Raw genomic sequence first — 17,469 nt, 5'->3', positions numbered from 1 at the left:
GATGTTGAATATGGGTTCTGGACAAGGGGGTAATGCTAACAAGCCATCACCTGCCTTTAGCATTCCATTGATTGCCATTCATTTTGGCGCCACTTTGACAGCAAAAAAACTCTGAATAAAATCTGAAGCGTTTAAAGACTCTATTTGTCCATTGTTCATTTCGAAAGAAACACGACAATGTATAAAAAGCTCCATTACCTTGTAGCTCACGTTATGGCTCTGTAGCAACCATTTTTGTAAAAATAGGCTAGCGATTGTACTAAATAGGGAGTAAATGCAGGGTTATGTTGGAGGTAATTGACATGACATCAGAGGTGTAGTCTGTCAGGAGCTTGTCAGTGTCCTCGTTCAGCTTCAATTGTTGACTTAAATTTGCACAAACCAGTTGGCACACAGTAAAACCTGGAGCTCTGGAGCAAGAGTCACTTACTTTAAGATTTAAATAAATGAAATAAACAAGGAATTTATTTTAATCTTGAGTCAGTCAGGAGCAGCTGAGATGTTTCTCTCAAACATTAGTTGTGGAACAGGTAAATATATACCTACACACACTCTGTAGTAATCTATATTTAAAATAAAAACAAATAGTTAGCAGGGTTTTAAAATTGTTAACCAAATCTACGTTTTATAGCCTTTGTAATATTTCATTTTCCAAATGAGTATTTTATTGTGAAATCTCTTGTCGGAAGTTGTAGTTTTTGTTTTCCGTTAGCTTCACTGTGGTTTTGTAACGCGCAGTAAGGTCACACAGAGGCTGTTTACATCAGCTAACACAGCTAATTACACAGCGTGCAGGTTATACTTTTACATGTCGGTTGATTAACTTACTGGTGATTTAGTGACGGGACCAGTTTAACCAGAGGAAATGGGTTGAACCGGTTTAAAACAGGTAAGTTTAGCTTACCTGAATTGGTTGTTACTACGTTATTATTCTCCTAGTTCAGCTAACTGATTTGCAGATTAATCGATTGTTAAAATAATTATTTATTTTAGCCCCAGTTATATTGCATATTTAGTTTTCACTAATGCCATTTAGTCATCCATCCAAATTTTAAACTAATTTAGAAAATCATCAAAAGAAAACATGAATGAATGCTTTTTTCCATCCACTAATGTTACTGTTGTGTTACCAACAATAGCTTAAATACGTAAGATATATTTTTCTACATACATGTAATGCTGGTGCAGTGGTAGACAAATAAACCCTAGTGATGTGGACAAAGTGCAAGTAGTGCTCAATTAAATGCAAGTAGCCTACGGTAAAGTTGTAGTATTATTTAATTGGTTGTGGGGATGATTCTTCAAAAAAAATTTGTGCTGTAGTTGTGACATCACCTTAACTCAGTGCGTTTACTCCCATAGTCAAACATCAGATCCTGCATCAGTTCAACACCTGACGACTACTCAGCCAATCAGAGCTCCCTGCCCACTCCCTTACCTCAGAAAGCCTGTATAAAGACCAGAGCCGAAAAACTCACCAAAAAAACTGTGGTGAGCTCAGGGTCCTCGGTGTTTAATCTGTAGCTCCAGCTTTAAACTGATGACCCATTCAGAGTTCAACATCACGTTCAGTGTCTGTCTGTAATCATAAATCTGCCCTCAGACACGAGAAGAAGCTCAGTGATGTGCTGAGAGCTGAACTTTCCCATTCACTTCAATACAGTCAGAGTTTGACCACAGCAGCATCATTAGAGGACATTAAAGGAACATCATTAGAGGAACTGCAGCTGAAGACACTCCAGTCCCGGAGTCATCGTGTCCTTCTAGCTCTCTGCTGACCTGGTTTCTGATCTTTGGTCTGGTGAATTAGTCCGATGGCGCGGCACAGTAAGCTGCAAAAGCAGGTCCTTGCTCTGTACCGGCAGTTTCTGCGGGCCGGTCAGGACAAACCAGGCTTCATCCCCCGAATCCGTGACGAGTTCAGAGTGAATGCTTGCATCAAGAAGACGGACGTGATGCACATTGAGTATCTGTACAGGCGAGGACAGAGACAGCTGGAGCAGCTGAGGGACGTAAACACCAAACAGTTAGGCTCTTTCTCCAAACCTGCAGAGAAGAGCTGACCTCTGACCTGCTGTATGTCTGTGGCTGTTAATGCCACGACAAAAACTTGTAATGCTGAGATGCTGAAGTCCAGTAGGCAAGCAAATGCTCAGTATGGAGAAAAGATGCGATTTATCATAAAATAAATTTTTTGGATGTTAAATATGCAACATGTTGTCTTACTGTTTAGACTCATGAACATGAATAAACTTTCTTTGACACACTTGATGATAATTATAATAATACACTCAGTGATGTGGATAAGACTATAATGTGGAAAAGATTAATATTGCAGTCATTATCACAGGATGGAGCATTCCGCATGTTAAAGGGATAGTTTGGAGTTTTTGAAGTAGGGTCAGGGTGCAAAGTCAACGTTTTTGTCCACTGGCCAAATGGCTAGTGAATATTAAAATGTTACCATCCACTCAATAGATTATAATTGTTTTTATTTTTTGGCTGGTAAGTGAAGCAATTCTACTATCCACTTGCATATTTGACCAGTACGTTGCTGGTAAATGGTGCAAATTTAGAATTTTGTGCCCTGAGTGGGGTTGTATAATGTATTATCCTTCAGTCAGTGCATTACCTACAGTAGATGGCGGTCGGCACGCCCCCAGTTTGGAGAAGATCTAGGAGTAACGACATGAAAGCTGAGAAATGGACTGCTGTGGAGGGGGCAGTTTATACTGTTATACTTTTAATTTAATTTATCAGCAAAATGTACTTAAAGTATTAAAGTAAAAGCATATATATTAGGCCTGCACGATTCGGGGAAAAATATGAATCACGATTTTTTAGCTTAGAATTGATATCACGATTCTCTGCCACAATTTTTTCCTCACGAAGTGTAATGTTTATTGCACACATGAACCATGACAAAACAAAACAAATTGGCAGTACCAAACATAGAATTGTTTTGGCACCTATAGCACATTGCGCATCACTCAAAAAAAATAAAAACAAAGTTATTTAAAAATTAAATCGTGAACAGGGTGAATCAAGATCGCGATTTTATAACGATTAATCATGCAGGCCTAATATATATATATATATATATATATATATATATATATATATATATATATATATATATATATATATATTTTCACAGACCAGTATTGTTACTTTTACTGGAGCAAAAGACATACGGTATGTAAGAGTACTTCTTCCACCACTGTTTTTACCATAGATATAGAAGGTTTTTACTGAAGTAAAGGAAGTACATGGTGTGACCGCTGGGCGGCAGCAGCCAGTCTGAATCACCGACTGACACCAACGAAGAAGAAGGGATGTAAACAGAAAGTGAGAGGTTTTGCATTCACAGTAGCTAGTTAGATGACAGAAGACTCGTTTTTCGGTGTATTTCTGTGAAAATAGCGAATTTAGCTTCTATTAGCGGTTACGGGTGAAGTTGTAAGGGTTCGCTTTCATCACAACTGTCCGCTGTTTTTTGTTTTTTTATTGTTTATTCGTCATTTTTTTCCCGTCATGGCAGGTTCAGTGAACTCAGGAGGAGAAATGACAAACGCTCAGTTATTTCAGCAGGTGAGAAACACTATGCTCAAGTACAATTTTGAGGTGCTTTTACTTTACCGAGTATTTCGAGCATTTGCTGTATCTTATACTTATACTGTACTCCACTACATCTCAGAGGGAAATAGTGTACTTTTTAATGCACTCCATTTTTCTGACAGCTTTAGTTACTTTTACAGATTCAGATTTTAAAAACAAAACATAATCAACTTATAAATAAACACGTAGTATGATATATTAAACTACTACTCTACTAAAACCTGATAGTTTATGTTACAGCCATCTATGGAAGAAGGGAACACATCCACCTTTAAATAACGAAGTTTGATTTAGAGTGATTTAGACTTCTTTTAAACTGGCTATAAGTGCATTTACAGTATTTACAGTAGTGAATTCGTGTTAAACACAAGTAGAAGGGGAAAGGGCCCACCGGTGGAGCCAAATCAACAAAACACAGCACAAATCTACTCTGAGAAAAGAAAGACAAACTGCTCTGACTGAACCCAAAACAAAACACAGATGGCAGCATTCACCTCTAAACTATAGTGTCTTTAATAGAAATGTAAAGATTCTTACCTGGTCCTTCTCACAATTACTGATTACAATCACAATTACAAATCTGTATAAATTAAAGGTGTGTATAGATATTATTTATTTTATTTGTATTTTTGTCTTTGTTTTTTTTAATCTTGTTTTAACTTTTATTCATCATTCAATCACTTATTTCTAGTGCTGTCAGTTAAATGCGTTATTAACAGCGTTAACGCAAACCCATTTTAACGCCGTACATTATTTTATCGCGAGATTAATGTTCTTTTTGGCCTAGCAAACTTTGTAGTTTTTTTCACATGCTGTTGCAACAACTAGTAACGTTAGAAAAACTACAACACCACCAGACCAGAAACAAAACAACAGACACACTTGTTTGGGCTTGCGAGCTGGCCAAAGAGTAGTACATAACTGCAAACTAGTCGCTTTTCGGCGAAAATCGCCGTTTTGAATGGGAAAATGTCATCCACGTGAATCGTGTAGATCCAAAGAGTTTTTATTTGGGAGGGAGGGGGGGGGTCCGAGACCCGGTGCTAATACGGAGTGCCTTAACAACCGTTATCTACCGGACCGAATAGCAACGCAGATTTCGGTGCCTTATTTAGGTGCCACTTAAATGCCTGGCTTCTCTCTGATGCTCCGAAAACGGACGTTAGAGGGAACTGAAACGTCGCTGCACGGACGCTAGTCAACCCTACACTTAGCAGCAGCTGACGTTAACCTACTGTTAGCTAGCAGCTGGAGTAAACGCGGTTAAAATGCTGACAGCTAAACGGTGTAAAGTGTGACTGTATTTCACTGTAGAGGCTTCTAACACCAGACTGTAGCTGCCGTTGTCTGAAAAACACAGCGACTCAGCCTCGCCTCCCCAGCCTCGTGGTGCATTCAAAGTTATTGTAAAATACCCTTTTCCCATCCACTGGTTGTTTTCGCCGTTTTGTGCTCCTTTTTTTTTTTTTAGATCAACTTTTTATTGTTTTATATTTTTGAACATACAGAACAGACAAATACAATTGAACAAGGTACTCGTTTTTTAAATATATATATATATATATATATATATATATATATAAATCTTTCAGTTCAGGCACTGTTTTAAAAGTATCGTTGTATTATGTTGATAAGAGCATTAAAATGAGAAAACATAATGGGACAAAAAGAAATCAATGGACATTTAGAATAGAGAAAAATGTGCGATTAATTGCGAGTTAACTATGACATTAATGCGATTAATCGCGATTAAATATTTTAATTGTTTGACAGCACTACTTATTTCCTGTTGCCTTTTTTGACTCTTGAGCTGCTGTACAAAGCGAATTTGCCCTGGTGTATGATCAATAAAGTTCTTATCTTAGTATGTCTTCCTCCCTCCGGCAGATGGCGCTGCTGCGCTGGCTGTCCTCTCAGACTGACGACGACCGGATGATCTTGGCGGCAGTGACTGGCGTCCAGGTCGGCAGAGAGCTGCTGAACCGATTTACCGGCCAGGAGAAAGTGGACGCCTACAAGGTACCTGTCTGAAGCCTGCAGAGGGAACTGCTTCTGGATTAGATACACCGATTTTTTTTCTGCAGTATTCAGAAAAACTCATGTCTGATCCTGAAAGGATGCTAAATCAGTCTGTCTCATTCAGGTTAATGTACGGAATCCCTGAAGTGTCTTTTTTTTAACAACTTTATTGAAATAAGAGGACATGAGAACAATAGGGACACATACACATCAGTTTCAGAATTATAACATAAATCAGGGGCATTATTAATGGCCAACTCCATCTGCATTCTTTTCTGGGTTTTTCAAATTGAAATGCCCACTCAGCCTTAGCAAAAAGCAGGTAAGGTTTTCACACTAAGCTTATCATTGAGGTTATAATGAATGTAAATGCTAGCGCTAACTGAGTCAAGGTTAGCTGTGCTAAGTTTGAACGTAAAGGCACAGTAGCTAAGCAATGTACTGCTGTGGACGCCAGCCACGTTAGTATGGATCCAAAGGTCACACAGTAACACTAACTAAGTAACTGATTGAGGCAGCGGTAGACCAGCAAAGTAAAATGACTGTTTTGGCTTTGAAGGGAGCATTATAACAGCTTCATTTCCCCATCAGAAAGGGCTGTCTGACAGGCAAGGTAAAGTGGGAAAATATTCTAAATATAGCGTTAACTGATATTGATCTTTTGTTAAGAGTCTAAAGGCTCTGACACACCAACCCAAAATTTTTAAGACAGAAATAGGCCATTCAGTTGCTGAATCTGTCTTCATTTCAGATTGACAAAGGTCAGTTTAAAAGATTTTCGTCAGATTTTGAGAGCCGTTGGTCAGGCTCATCCCGCTCGTCATTTCCGGGTTAGCACTCCACCAATCAGATTGGCCATTGAGTCCGACTGCCCGCCTTCCGACTCAACATGTCAAATCGGCCCAAATGAAGGCCGACGGCTCCTCAGACTGACGACTGCATGAAACACACACCGAACAGACTCGAGTCACTGACCTCGCCAGACTGTCCGACGGCCGATTATCAGGTTGGTGTGTCGGGGCCTTAAAATACGTTCAGCTGCTGCCCCCGTCCTCAGCAGTACATATTGCTCTCTTGAAAGCCACCAAACTCCCTTGACAAAAAAAAAAAAGTTAATTTTACCTCGACGAACACAGGAGTTGCTGGTCTTCCTCGATCGGTTAGTTTGTTTGTGTTGTTGTGTGACTTTCGGATCCAAACTAACATGGGTGTCCACAGCAGTACATTGGTTAGCTTCCGTGCCTGTAACGTTACTCCTGTCTGCTTATCCAAACTGGCTATCTGTGTAAGTTACTGTAGATAACACACTGACTATGGATAAGGATACAGTACATGTAGCACCATCATTATCCAGAAACCTACGTAATGGTCATGTGGAAAAATGTTTTTTAGAAGGGCTTGGGGAAAACAGTTTTTGACACTAAGACATACGTACTTTGACCAAAATATTAATATTTGGATTTGAATACATAAGGAACACTACTGGGAAGCTACATAATGATATAATAACCTGGGTTGTTTTTAACGTGTAACTCATTAGGTGGCTCATTGTGTTTTTGTGTGTGTGTTCCCTCAGAGAGAGTGCATCCTTAGCATCTCAGAGTTCCTCCGTCAGAACCCGCGAGCCTCGCAGGCCAACATCAACGCCGAAGTGGAGAAAAGAGTTCTGGTTTTCGCCGCTCAAGTCAAAGCTCTGGAGACAGCTTCAATATTCTGAATGAACTGCTCAATGTTTAAATATTTATCAAAAATGTAAAAACCTCAATAACGTGGGCACATTTATATCTTCATAGCTGATCTGTATACTAATTAAACACTTTATTTTACCATATATAAGTGTAATTATTTAGTTTGTTCTTAACTGATTAATTGATCAACACTTTCCATCCAGAGAAGAAGCATTGGGATGGAGCTCTGCAGATTTATACCCCGTTTACACATACGTGGTTATTTTAAAAAACTTAGACATTTCCCTTCATTTGTGCCCTTCGTTTACACGCAAATGGAGAATTCGCCTCTAAAAACGATTCTTTCTAAAAACTCCGGCCAGAGTGGAGATTTTGGTAAACTTCGTTTGCACTTTTGCATGTAAACTGAGACAAACGGAGGTTTAAGCAGCCGAGGAAGTGAGGAAGAGAAGAGAGAGGAAGTGATTCGTTGCGTTTCGTTGCTGTTGTTGCTATTTTCGGGATTCTGATTGGCTAACGTGGGCTTGAGCTTCTCTTTACACTGCCATCTACAGGTTTGGCATGCTCTTGACGGAATTTACGGCATATATAAACGGGTACATGTAAACGAAAACTTTTCTGAAAACTGACAGCTGTGCACGATGTTATTTTTGAAAACGGAGAGGTCGAAATGTCCGTTCATGAAAATAGCCGGCCACGTGTAAACGTAGCATTGAACTGTGTTTTATTTGGAAAACCTTGTAAAAGTCTTGAATTTGTTAACAGGAAGTTGAAACTCTCCTGATACCTTGATGATTCCTTACAATAAAAGCTTCATTGTGTTGGTGTAATAACATGGACTGATTATTAGCTGTGAATTGTGAGAAGCTTGTCATCCAGATTAAAACCTCCTCCTTCCCCCATTGACTTGGTCTACATCGAGTTCTTTCTACAAAGCTAACGTGAAGGAATAATCCAATAAGCATGCTAATCTTATATACTGTATATTTACTGTTGAAGCATTAAGAGTTGTGTGTTTGATTTAGGTTGGGTTGAGAGGCATAAAGCATCTCATTATTTAAGAATGTCTGAGTCAACACAATGTTTCAGCTTGACCTTTAATTAAATATGATCAAAAGAGGTTAGATAAGATTGCAGGAAACCAGCTTTACTCCAAGGTCAGTTTGTTAGAAGTATGGTGTAACTGTCAGCCGCGGTGAAAAACAGTGACTATTTGGAGAGTGAATCATCGTTTCACCCTGGATACAGGAGAGATGAGCCGGTTGCTGGGGTGATGACCTGCCCGGAGACTGGAGGAGCATCTGGAATAATAAAAATTATAGGCAGAGTCAGAAACGGGGTTCACATTCTGGGAGAGACTGGACGAACCGGAGCCCTGTACAGCATTGTCTGATTGCTAGGGCGAGTCTAGTCTTAAGATTGTGAAACCGTATGCATACGTCTTGTAATTCTTGAAATACTGATCACTAAATTTGTAAAGCTGATTTCCATCGTCTCTGTGAAGTTATTTTGTGTCTTCTGGTCTTACCATCAACGAATACGTCGGGGGGAAGAAAAGACATTAGAGATAATTGGAGTCCGATTTTAAGGGCCTAAGGGCCCAGGAGGTACAGAACTTGTCTTCCTCTTCACATGGTACCCAGGTGTAACATCACAGTTGCAGTGATCTCAGTGTACTCTACACTAGGCATGATTTAATTTTAAAATACATTTTTAAACTTTAATTTAACAAGTCATTTTGTCTATTTTATGGGTCCTGAAAAGTTTTTTTTCTTAGGTGTTGAACTTTTCGACCCATTCAACACCTCTCGACCCATTAACAGACGTTTCAATGGTTAAAAGAAAATTAAAGCTTGCTGCCTTCAGGTGAGACTTTGTCAAGACATGTACCAACAAAACGTGTCGGGGTGTTTCTGGTTTAATTTGAGGGAATGTCCATCCTTCTACATATTTGGTGGTTTTCACAACATTCTGAGAGTTTATATTCTACCCTAAAACAAACACATTAGGTCTTTGTGATTACATAACTAAGTAATTGAGAGATTCAACTTCAATTTTACAACTTTAAAGATAAAACAAACAGTGATTCATCAGATTTTTCTTTCTTGCAGCATTGAGAAAAATCCAATAATAAAAAAAAAGATATTAATAGTCTACATTTTACAGACTTTTTTTTAAAGACTGGATTGGGAAACACTTGGACTCATAACCTCAGTGATTTTAAAATACTAGCTAAAGTTTAATCTAAAGTATGTAAATCATTTACATGCAGGGAGACATATTGCTTATATGTATTTCTTTTATTCCTACTTTGTATAATTGGCTGTTTTTCCACTAACTCTTGGCGGTTTCTGGAACAAAAATTGCCAAAAAAACATCAAACTGTAAAGTGCATAAAGTGATAAAGTGTAGTCATCGAGTAAAGTAGAACAGCTTCCTTTTTCCTGCCTGACTCAACGCTGCTCATTGGCTGTGCTTTGCTGTTGATCTCGCCCATTGAACTCGTCTGTTTTCCTAATTGGATAACCTCGTCGTAGCGTCACTATAGCGTCCTCTCTAATTCGCTGAAAACAGTGGGCGGGTGGAAAACTTCGGGTTCAAATCGAATACTTGTGTCAGTGGATCTTCCAGCAGTTCCCGGTGTGTTTAACTGCTTTTAACCATCGTTTATTCACTGCCGGGTTTAATTTGTTTTTGTGCCGGTGAAAAGCGAATATTGTCGGGATGGATGTCTCGCAACAAAATGGTGAAATTGCGGAGATTTCAAAGAAACTGGGAAAGTGAGTAAAGCTAATGTTAATGTTGATGTCACGAATGGCTAACAATTAGCATCAATGCTAACGTTCCACAGGTTAACATCACTGGTAGTCACGTTTAATGCTAACGGTAAATTATGTTGATTTGTGTTTGGAATTATTTTTTAGCCGGCGGAAAACACCACATTGACTCTGAAAACTACAACATATAGAACGTGTTATACAGTGGTGGAAGAAGTACTCTGATAATTTACTTAAGTGAAAGAAGAAATACTACAAAGAGTCCAATTCCGTAGATATGACTATATATCTATGGTCCATTACAAGTACAAGTCCTGTTAAAATGTAACTTAAGTAAAATACACTTAAAGTATCAAAAATAGAAGTAGCCTACGCATTATGCAGAACAGCTGGGAGACACAGGTCAATCTAGGGCAAATGTTAGGTTAATAGGGTGAACATCTTAATATAATATAGCACCATGTAATATTGCCCCAATTATACTCCCAATTATTGTTTGTATTACAAGTTTTCTAAAATGTTATGTTAAAATATGCAAATTAGGCATGATCTAATGCTAACTTTTGGTGAATTTAGGAAAAGTCTATATACAAAGTGTAGTAAAATAAACATATAAATGTGTATTTCGATTGTTTTCTTTCTAACGTTACTAGTCTGAAAGAAGACATAATATATATAAATAATTACATGAAGCTGATAATGCTCATGTACTTCTTTTGATGCTGATTTTAACTACCCGAAGATTGGACTTGGGAGTATTTTTAGATTGTTGTATTGATCATTTAAAGCATCTGAGTACTTTTCCACCACTGCATAATTTTTCTGAACTAAAATTAATGTAATTACAGTGTTTTTAACCCTGAATTTGTTTCAACAGGTCTTTGTCCATGGATACAGACGACAACATGGAAGCCTACCACAGGTAACTCTAAGAAATTAAATAATACACTACTTTTTGTGTGAAACAAAGCTAATCACCCATGTCATGTTCTTACATTTTAGCTTTCTATGTACATTCAAATTTCACAATAATGATTGCCAAAAAAGTTACCATAGGGTTTACATGGGAAATTGGTAAACGGAGGCATCTTCCCTGATGCTCAATTAGCCTTATATTACATAAAATATTAAATAATTTATTGGGACATTAGAAGAAGCAGTCTTCAGTGTTTCCTTTAGGATTTTTTTTTTTAGCATTGGGGGCAGGTCTGTCCGAACAACAACCCCTCCCCCCCGCCGCCAAATGTTTTACGTATGAAACGGAACTGACACTTCGCTGCAACACAAACAAATATATTTATTCACCTCTATTCACACACAATGAGGCATATTTTCAGTTGTGATTTAACTGTATTTTTTGAGGAACTATAGGGCACTTAACATCTACAACAGGTCTACACTTGGAACGGACCCACCGCGGTGACGTTTTTGGTGGAGCTGTTCATTTAATAGTCGACTCGGAAGAAAGCGAACATTTAGACAATAAACTACATCAACGCAACATTATGTGGAGTTAAACTGGACGGGCCCAGTAACCTCTGAATAGTTCTACTTGTTGAATTGCAATGTGAGCGGCGTGCATTATGTTGGCAGGATAATTTAAAAGGCAACCGCGACTAAATTTTTTTGTACAGCCCTATTTCTGGCAGCAATTTTGCCATGGTGGACCGCCACTACAAAATCAACATAGAGGAAACACAGAGTCTTTATTTCAGGCGAGATGGGGCACCTCCACTAGAAAATGGACGAGATGAAAAATCACTGAAAGTGTTTTTAAGGCAGTCTCTCGTGTCCCTTTAGTGTAAAGTCAGCAAGGTTATATTAAACAAACTAAATTGAAAATAAAAAAAACAATATCCTACAAGAAAAACTAAAGTTAAACAATATTGCCCCGTTAAATAACTAATAAAATAAAAAATAAGGTAAATTCATTTCAGTTTTAGTTTTTTAGCTATAATATTTCACCTCCTTAAGAAAGGAGCCAGCATGACTTTCCGTCAACTCTTGTGACATTGAACCAAAATGAAAAAAAAGCGAGCGGTAAAAGGAAAAAGAAAAGGCAAGGATGGGGAGCCTGGAGTGTAGAAGCACAGTCTCTCTCTCTCTCTCTCTCTCTCTCTCTCTCTCTCTCTCTCTCTCTCTCTCTCTCTCTCTCTCTCTCTCTCTCTCTCTCTCTCTCTCTCTCTCTCTCTCTCTCTCTCTCTCTCTCTCTCTCTCTCTCTCTCTCTCTCTCTCTCTCTCTCTCTCTCTCTCTCTCTCTCTGTGTGTGTTCCCAATAAACGTCAACCTGACCACACCTACACAATGCATCTGTAACACAAAATGAGTTGAGGTCATCACAATGGCAACATGTTTTTACTTATATTTGCTGTGTCTCACTACAACTGACATGTGTAGTAACTCATTTTGACCAATAGGAGTCAGGCTTCTTATTGTGTAAGCAGTTAAGCAGTCTTGAAACTGTTGTGACGGTGAGTCCAGATGAACTACACCAGAATAAAGATAATTCCACTTGGTGAAATCCCAGACTGAATGAAATTATTACCATATTGAGAGTCCACTGTGGTGCAGATTCTAAACGTGATGCATTCTTCCTCTGACATATTCTGTGTGTGTTTCAAAGAAAATTGCATAGAGTGGATTTACTTGAGTCACAAGGAAGGTTGTGGTTGAGAAAACTGAATTAATTTTTAATCTACAGGAATATCGGTCAGACATAAAGTAAGAGCACTACACAATTATCTAAAGAGCAAAATCTAAAATAAAAATTAGGAAGAAAAGAATCATTAAATATCCTCAGTCTGATTGTCAAAAGCAAACAGGGGGGGGCAATAGTTCCATCATGAGATAATAGGGACTTTTTTTTCCTTAAGGGTCTGAGTGTCTGTATTTTGGCTACACAGTTTAAGACTTGTTATAGGAAGTGAGGTTGAACTTCCAAAATTCTAAAAAACAAAACTCCCACCCTTGCCAAAAATCATGCCATATACATTAACATAGCAAAATGATCGAAAAATTAAAAAGCCAAAAAATGTCCCTCGTGAGGCACAAAGGGTAAGCAGAAATTCCAAACATTTTATTGTTCCAGCTTCTCTTATGTGAGGATTCAATGATTTTCTAAAGATATGTGTTGTATTGAAAACTAAATAGGTTTTGGTTTTGAACTGCTGATTGAATAAACCAAGCAATCTGAGTACATCACCTTGGAATTTTTTCACTATTATAAATTGTAACCAAAATTGATAAATCAAGGATTATTAAGAAAGAAATTGTCAGATTAGTTGATAATGAATTAAATTAATAATTAGTTGTAGCTCTAGTTGAGACTACATTGTCGTAATAATGACCCACTGATGTGTTTTTTTTTTTTTTTTTTTTTTTTCAGATTCATTCAAGATGGTAAAGATGTTGCCAAACAAGGGGACCTGAAAGGGGCTCTGAAGCTCTTCAAACTGGCGTACAACATTCACCAGAGTCAAAAACTTGAAAGCAGGATAAAGAAAGTTGAGGAACTTCTTGCTGAGATTGATTCGGAGGATGAAGATGAAGAGTTTGTCAATGTTAACAACAGCGGTTTAATGCTTTTCAAAGAGTTATATGACAAGCTTTATGACTACCAAAGAAATGGAGTGGCCTTCTTATACAGTCTCTACAGAGATGGTCGTAAAGGTGGGATCTTGGCAGATGACATGGGCCTTGGTAAAACCATCCAGGTGGTAACATTTCTCTCTGGCATGTACGACAACGATTTGGCTAAACACACACTGCTGGTCATGCCAACCTCACTCATCACAAACTGGACCAAGGAGTTTGCCAAATGGACTCCTGGCCTGAGGGTGAAGGAGTTTCACGGTGCTAGCAAAGAGAGGACCAGGAATTTGGAGAAAGTTCAGAGAAGAAATGGCGTCATCATCACCACATACACAATGCTTATGAACAACTGGCAGCAATTATCATCATACCATGGCAAAGAGTTCACATGGGACTACATGATCCTGGATGAGGCACACAAGATAAAATCCACAGCCACGAAAACGGCCAAAAGTGCCACCGCCATACCTTCAAGAAACCGAGTTCTTCTCACAGGCACTCCAGTCCAGAACAACCTAAAAGAAATGTGGGCTCTCTTTGACTTTGCTTGCCAAGGCGCCCTCCTCGGCACAGCTAAAACATTCAAAACAGAGTATGAGAACCCCATCACCCGGGCCCGAGAGAAGGACGCCACTCCAGGGGAGAAGGCTCTCGGGTCTCGGATGTCTGAGAACCTCATGACCATCATAAAACCCTACTTCCTCCGCAGGACAAAAGCAGAAGTGCAAAAGAACAAAATGAACGGCACACATCCGTGCGAAGAGGACTTTTCAGACAAGGACAACGAAGTTCGAAACCTTCCAAAAGACTCTGGAGCAGTCATGCCCACGCTGATGAGAAAGAACGACCTGATTGTCTGGACTTACCTAAGCTCTGTTCAGGAAGACATATACAGGCAGTTCCTTTCGCTGGACCACATCAAAGAGCTGCTCATGACCACCAGATCACCTCTAGCTGAATTAAACATAATGAAAAAGCTGTGCGACCACCCAAGACTGCTCTCTGCTGCAGCCATAGCCAAGTTAGGCTTGGAGGAAAGTACAGCTGAAAATGAAAACATGGAGGCAGACGTAGGCAGCATCGCAAACGTTTCTGATGACACCTTAATATCTGAGTCTGGGAAACTTGTCTTTCTGTTTGCGCTGCTCGAAAGGCTCAGAGAAGAAGGCCACCGCACGCTCGTCTTTGCTCATTACAGGAAAGTGCTTGACATCATCCAACGCATCCTGGGCAACCGAGGCTTCAAAGTATTGAGACTGGATGGCACAATAACACAGATTGCAGAGAGAGAGCGACTCATTACTCTGTTCCAGACAGACAAACGTTACTCTGTCTTCCTCCTGACCACCCAGGTTGGAGGAGTTGGCATCACTTTGACGGCAGCAAATCGAGTCGTGATCTACGACCCCAGCTGGAACCCAGCAACAGACGCCCAGGCTGTTGACAGGGCGTACCGCATCGGCCAGACTGAAAACGTCGTCGTTTACAGGCTGATAACCTGCGGCACGGTGGAGGAGAAGATCTACAGACGGCAGGTTTTCAAAGACTCCCTCATCAGACAGAATACTGGGGACAAAAAGAACCCTTTTCGGTATTTCAGCAAGCAGGAGCTGAAGGAGCTCTTCATTCTGGAGGATCCACGGTCCTCATCCACGCAGATGCAGCTTCAGGCTCTGCACTCCAGACACCGACGGACAGACCCTGAACTGGACGAGCACATTGCCCACCTCCACGCCATGGAGATGTTTGGGATCTCTGACCACGACCTGATGTATTCTCTCGACGTCAACTGTGACGAAGCCGAGGACCAAGAGGCGCACCACTACATTGAAGGGAGGGTCCAGAAGGCCCAGGAGCTGATGAAGGCTGAGTCAGAATTACATATGCAGTTGGCAGAGAGCATGGCATCAAGCACAGAACCAGCCTGGCTCAGACAACCACTGGACAACCACAACAGAGAGCGGTCTAATGAGAAAAAGACAAGAAATCCAAGACCAAGTCCTTCCTATCCACAGCCTGACCACAACTTCAACGGGTCACCTGTTGTGGTGGAGTTGGACGAGTCGGGTTCTGACAAGGAGGCCGGCCAACAGAATCTGAGTGACAGAGTCATTGATCTTACTGCAGATGACAGTATGTCAGAAGAACAGCCTTTTGTTGAAGGAAGCCAAGACAAGCTTGCCCACCACAACCTGGATTCCCCAAAACACCAGTCTGTCAAGCAGGAGAGAAGTTACCTCATAGAAGAAGAAGCCGCCCCTCAGGAGGTGATTGAGGAATCTTTGGTGATGTCAGAGGTCAGTGATGCTGCAGCAGGTGATAAGGCAGATGCCTCTGTTCAAGAGCTAATGGATGAGTCTGCATCGTCTGAGGATGCAGGTGTTTCGGCAGGTGACGGCAGCCCGGGTTACATTACAGCACTTGATGAAGATGAGGAGCTAAACGGAACTTCACACTCACAGTACAACTCCAAGATGGACTTGGGGCATTCACATGTCACACCCCTGCAAAACAAAAGACTTTCTGTCTTGCAAGCATCCTGTTCAAGCTTCAAAGCAGATACATCATCAAGAGTCAGCACAGGGCTTGAATCCTTTGAAGGCAACTTCCATTTACAGCTTGAGGACAGTGACATGTTCTCAGACCATGATGTCCTGGACCTTCAGGAGACTGCAGCAGAGGAGAGGAAGCTGCTGTCACAGCTGCAGATGGAGGGGAGTTTTGACATAAATAAGTCCCTTTCTGAGAGACATGGAACAGCGCTCGGCCAAAGCCTTAACGGCGCCTCTGAAATGGACGAGTCAATGAATGAATCCATTGTGGTTACGAAGAAGAAAAGGGCAGCAGTGATCTATGATAGTGAGGAAGAAGAAGATGATAGGAGTCAACTCAACAACTCCTTCCAGGCTCTTGGAGCATCAACACCTAAATCTACGCCATCTGGCCCCACCCCTCTCAGGTCTAGAAAGAGTGTGGGAGGAAACCTTTCTGTGGCCTCACGCCGGTCCCTCCTCCTCTCCATCATCGACGACATGGAGAACCACAAAGAAGAGATGACTGATGAGGATGAAGAAGATGATGACATTTCAGAGAGGCATTCTGATGAGGCCGAAGAGGACGACGTCGTTGCTTCAACTCCGGATGAGCTTCAGCTGGAGAAGACTGTCGGAGAAACATTAAACACAGAGGGTGAGGAGGAGGAAGAGGAAGAAGAAGAAGTAGAGGAAGAAGTAGAGGAGGAGAAGGATGATGAGTACTCTGTGTCAGCAGATTCCGCCAATGTGTCAGGACAGGAATTGAGCAGTAGCATGGAGCAGTCAACCAGTGAGCCTGAGCTAGCGTCCTCAGAGAGGATGGATCAGTGCACCGTTGATGCAGGAGTCAAGACGAAGCTTCCCGTCGAGGAGGAGAGCTTTGACTCCCTGGTCAGTAAAGGGAAGGCGTGCCACAGCCAAGGGAAGCTGGACGACGCCCTGGGCTTCTTCCTGAGGGCTATCGACATCAAACCTGGAGATCCTGAGATTCAGCTCATGACCATCCAACTGTACCGACAGCTGAGTCAGAGGAGCTAACAACTGTTCAGAACAATCCTGCGATGTAAACAACTTCTAACACAACTTGAAATGATACTATTAGAATGGACTATCATGGCTGTTCAACAAATCCAACGTGCACACTAGGGGTGCACGGTTCAGAAAATGTCACGATTCGATATTGATTTTTAGGCTCAATATTCGATTCAAAATCGATTTTCGATTCAAAAACGATTCTCGATT

General features: G+C 40.6%; 2 protein-coding genes across 3 annotated transcripts; both read left to right on the top strand.

Moving 5' to 3' along the window:
- Nucleotides 1-10: 10 nt before the first annotated feature.
- Nucleotides 11-2,470, top strand: sdhaf1 (succinate dehydrogenase complex assembly factor 1). Of its 2 annotated transcripts, none has more exons than XM_035999087.1 (2): nt 11-29; nt 1,363-2,470. In XM_035999087.1, the coding sequence occupies exon 2, from the start codon at nt 1,815-1,817 to the stop codon at nt 2,061-2,063; it is 249 nt and encodes an 82-aa protein (XP_035854980.1). In that variant the 5' UTR covers nt 11-29; nt 1,363-1,814; the 3' UTR covers nt 2,064-2,470. The 2 variants fall into 2 exon arrangements, with proteins under 2 accessions (XP_035854980.1, XP_031165167.1); XM_031309307.2 differs by lacking the exon at nt 11-29 and adding an exon at nt 679-889.
- A 7,404-nt stretch (nt 2,471-9,874) lies between these two features.
- Nucleotides 9,875-17,469, top strand: ercc6l (excision repair cross-complementation group 6-like). Its single transcript, XM_031309303.2, has 3 exons — nt 9,875-10,105; nt 10,980-11,024; nt 13,488-17,469. The coding sequence occupies exons 1-3, from the start codon at nt 10,050-10,052 to the stop codon at nt 17,263-17,265; spliced, it is 3,879 nt and encodes a 1,292-aa protein (XP_031165163.1). The 5' UTR covers nt 9,875-10,049; the 3' UTR covers nt 17,266-17,469.

This window comes from Sander lucioperca, chromosome 2 (genome assembly GCF_008315115.2).
Source record: "Sander lucioperca isolate FBNREF2018 chromosome 2, SLUC_FBN_1.2, whole genome shotgun sequence".
NCBI classification, from domain to species: domain Eukaryota; kingdom Metazoa; phylum Chordata; class Actinopteri; order Perciformes; family Percidae; genus Sander; species Sander lucioperca.
The sequence above is the reverse complement of the archived record's forward strand: the minus strand, read 5'-3'. Positions and strand labels throughout refer to the sequence as shown.

Bases quoted from the DNA above. Each gene is read 5' to 3' on its own strand.
- sdhaf1 (XM_035999087.1), top strand. From the start codon at position 1,815: ATGGCGCGGCACAGTAAGCTGCAAAAGCAGGTCCTTGCTCTGTACCGG.
- ercc6l (XM_031309303.2), top strand. From the start codon at position 10,050: ATGGATGTCTCGCAACAAAATGGTGAAATTGCGGAGATTTCAAAGAAA. The intron at 10,106-10,979 runs GTGAGTAAAGCT...TTGTTTCAACAG, and splicing joins ATTTCAAAGAAACTGGGAAA to GTCTTTGTCCATGGATACAG. The intron at 11,025-13,487 runs GTAACTCTAAGA...TTTTTTTTTCAG, and splicing joins AACATGGAAGCCTACCACAG to ATTCATTCAAGATGGTAAAG.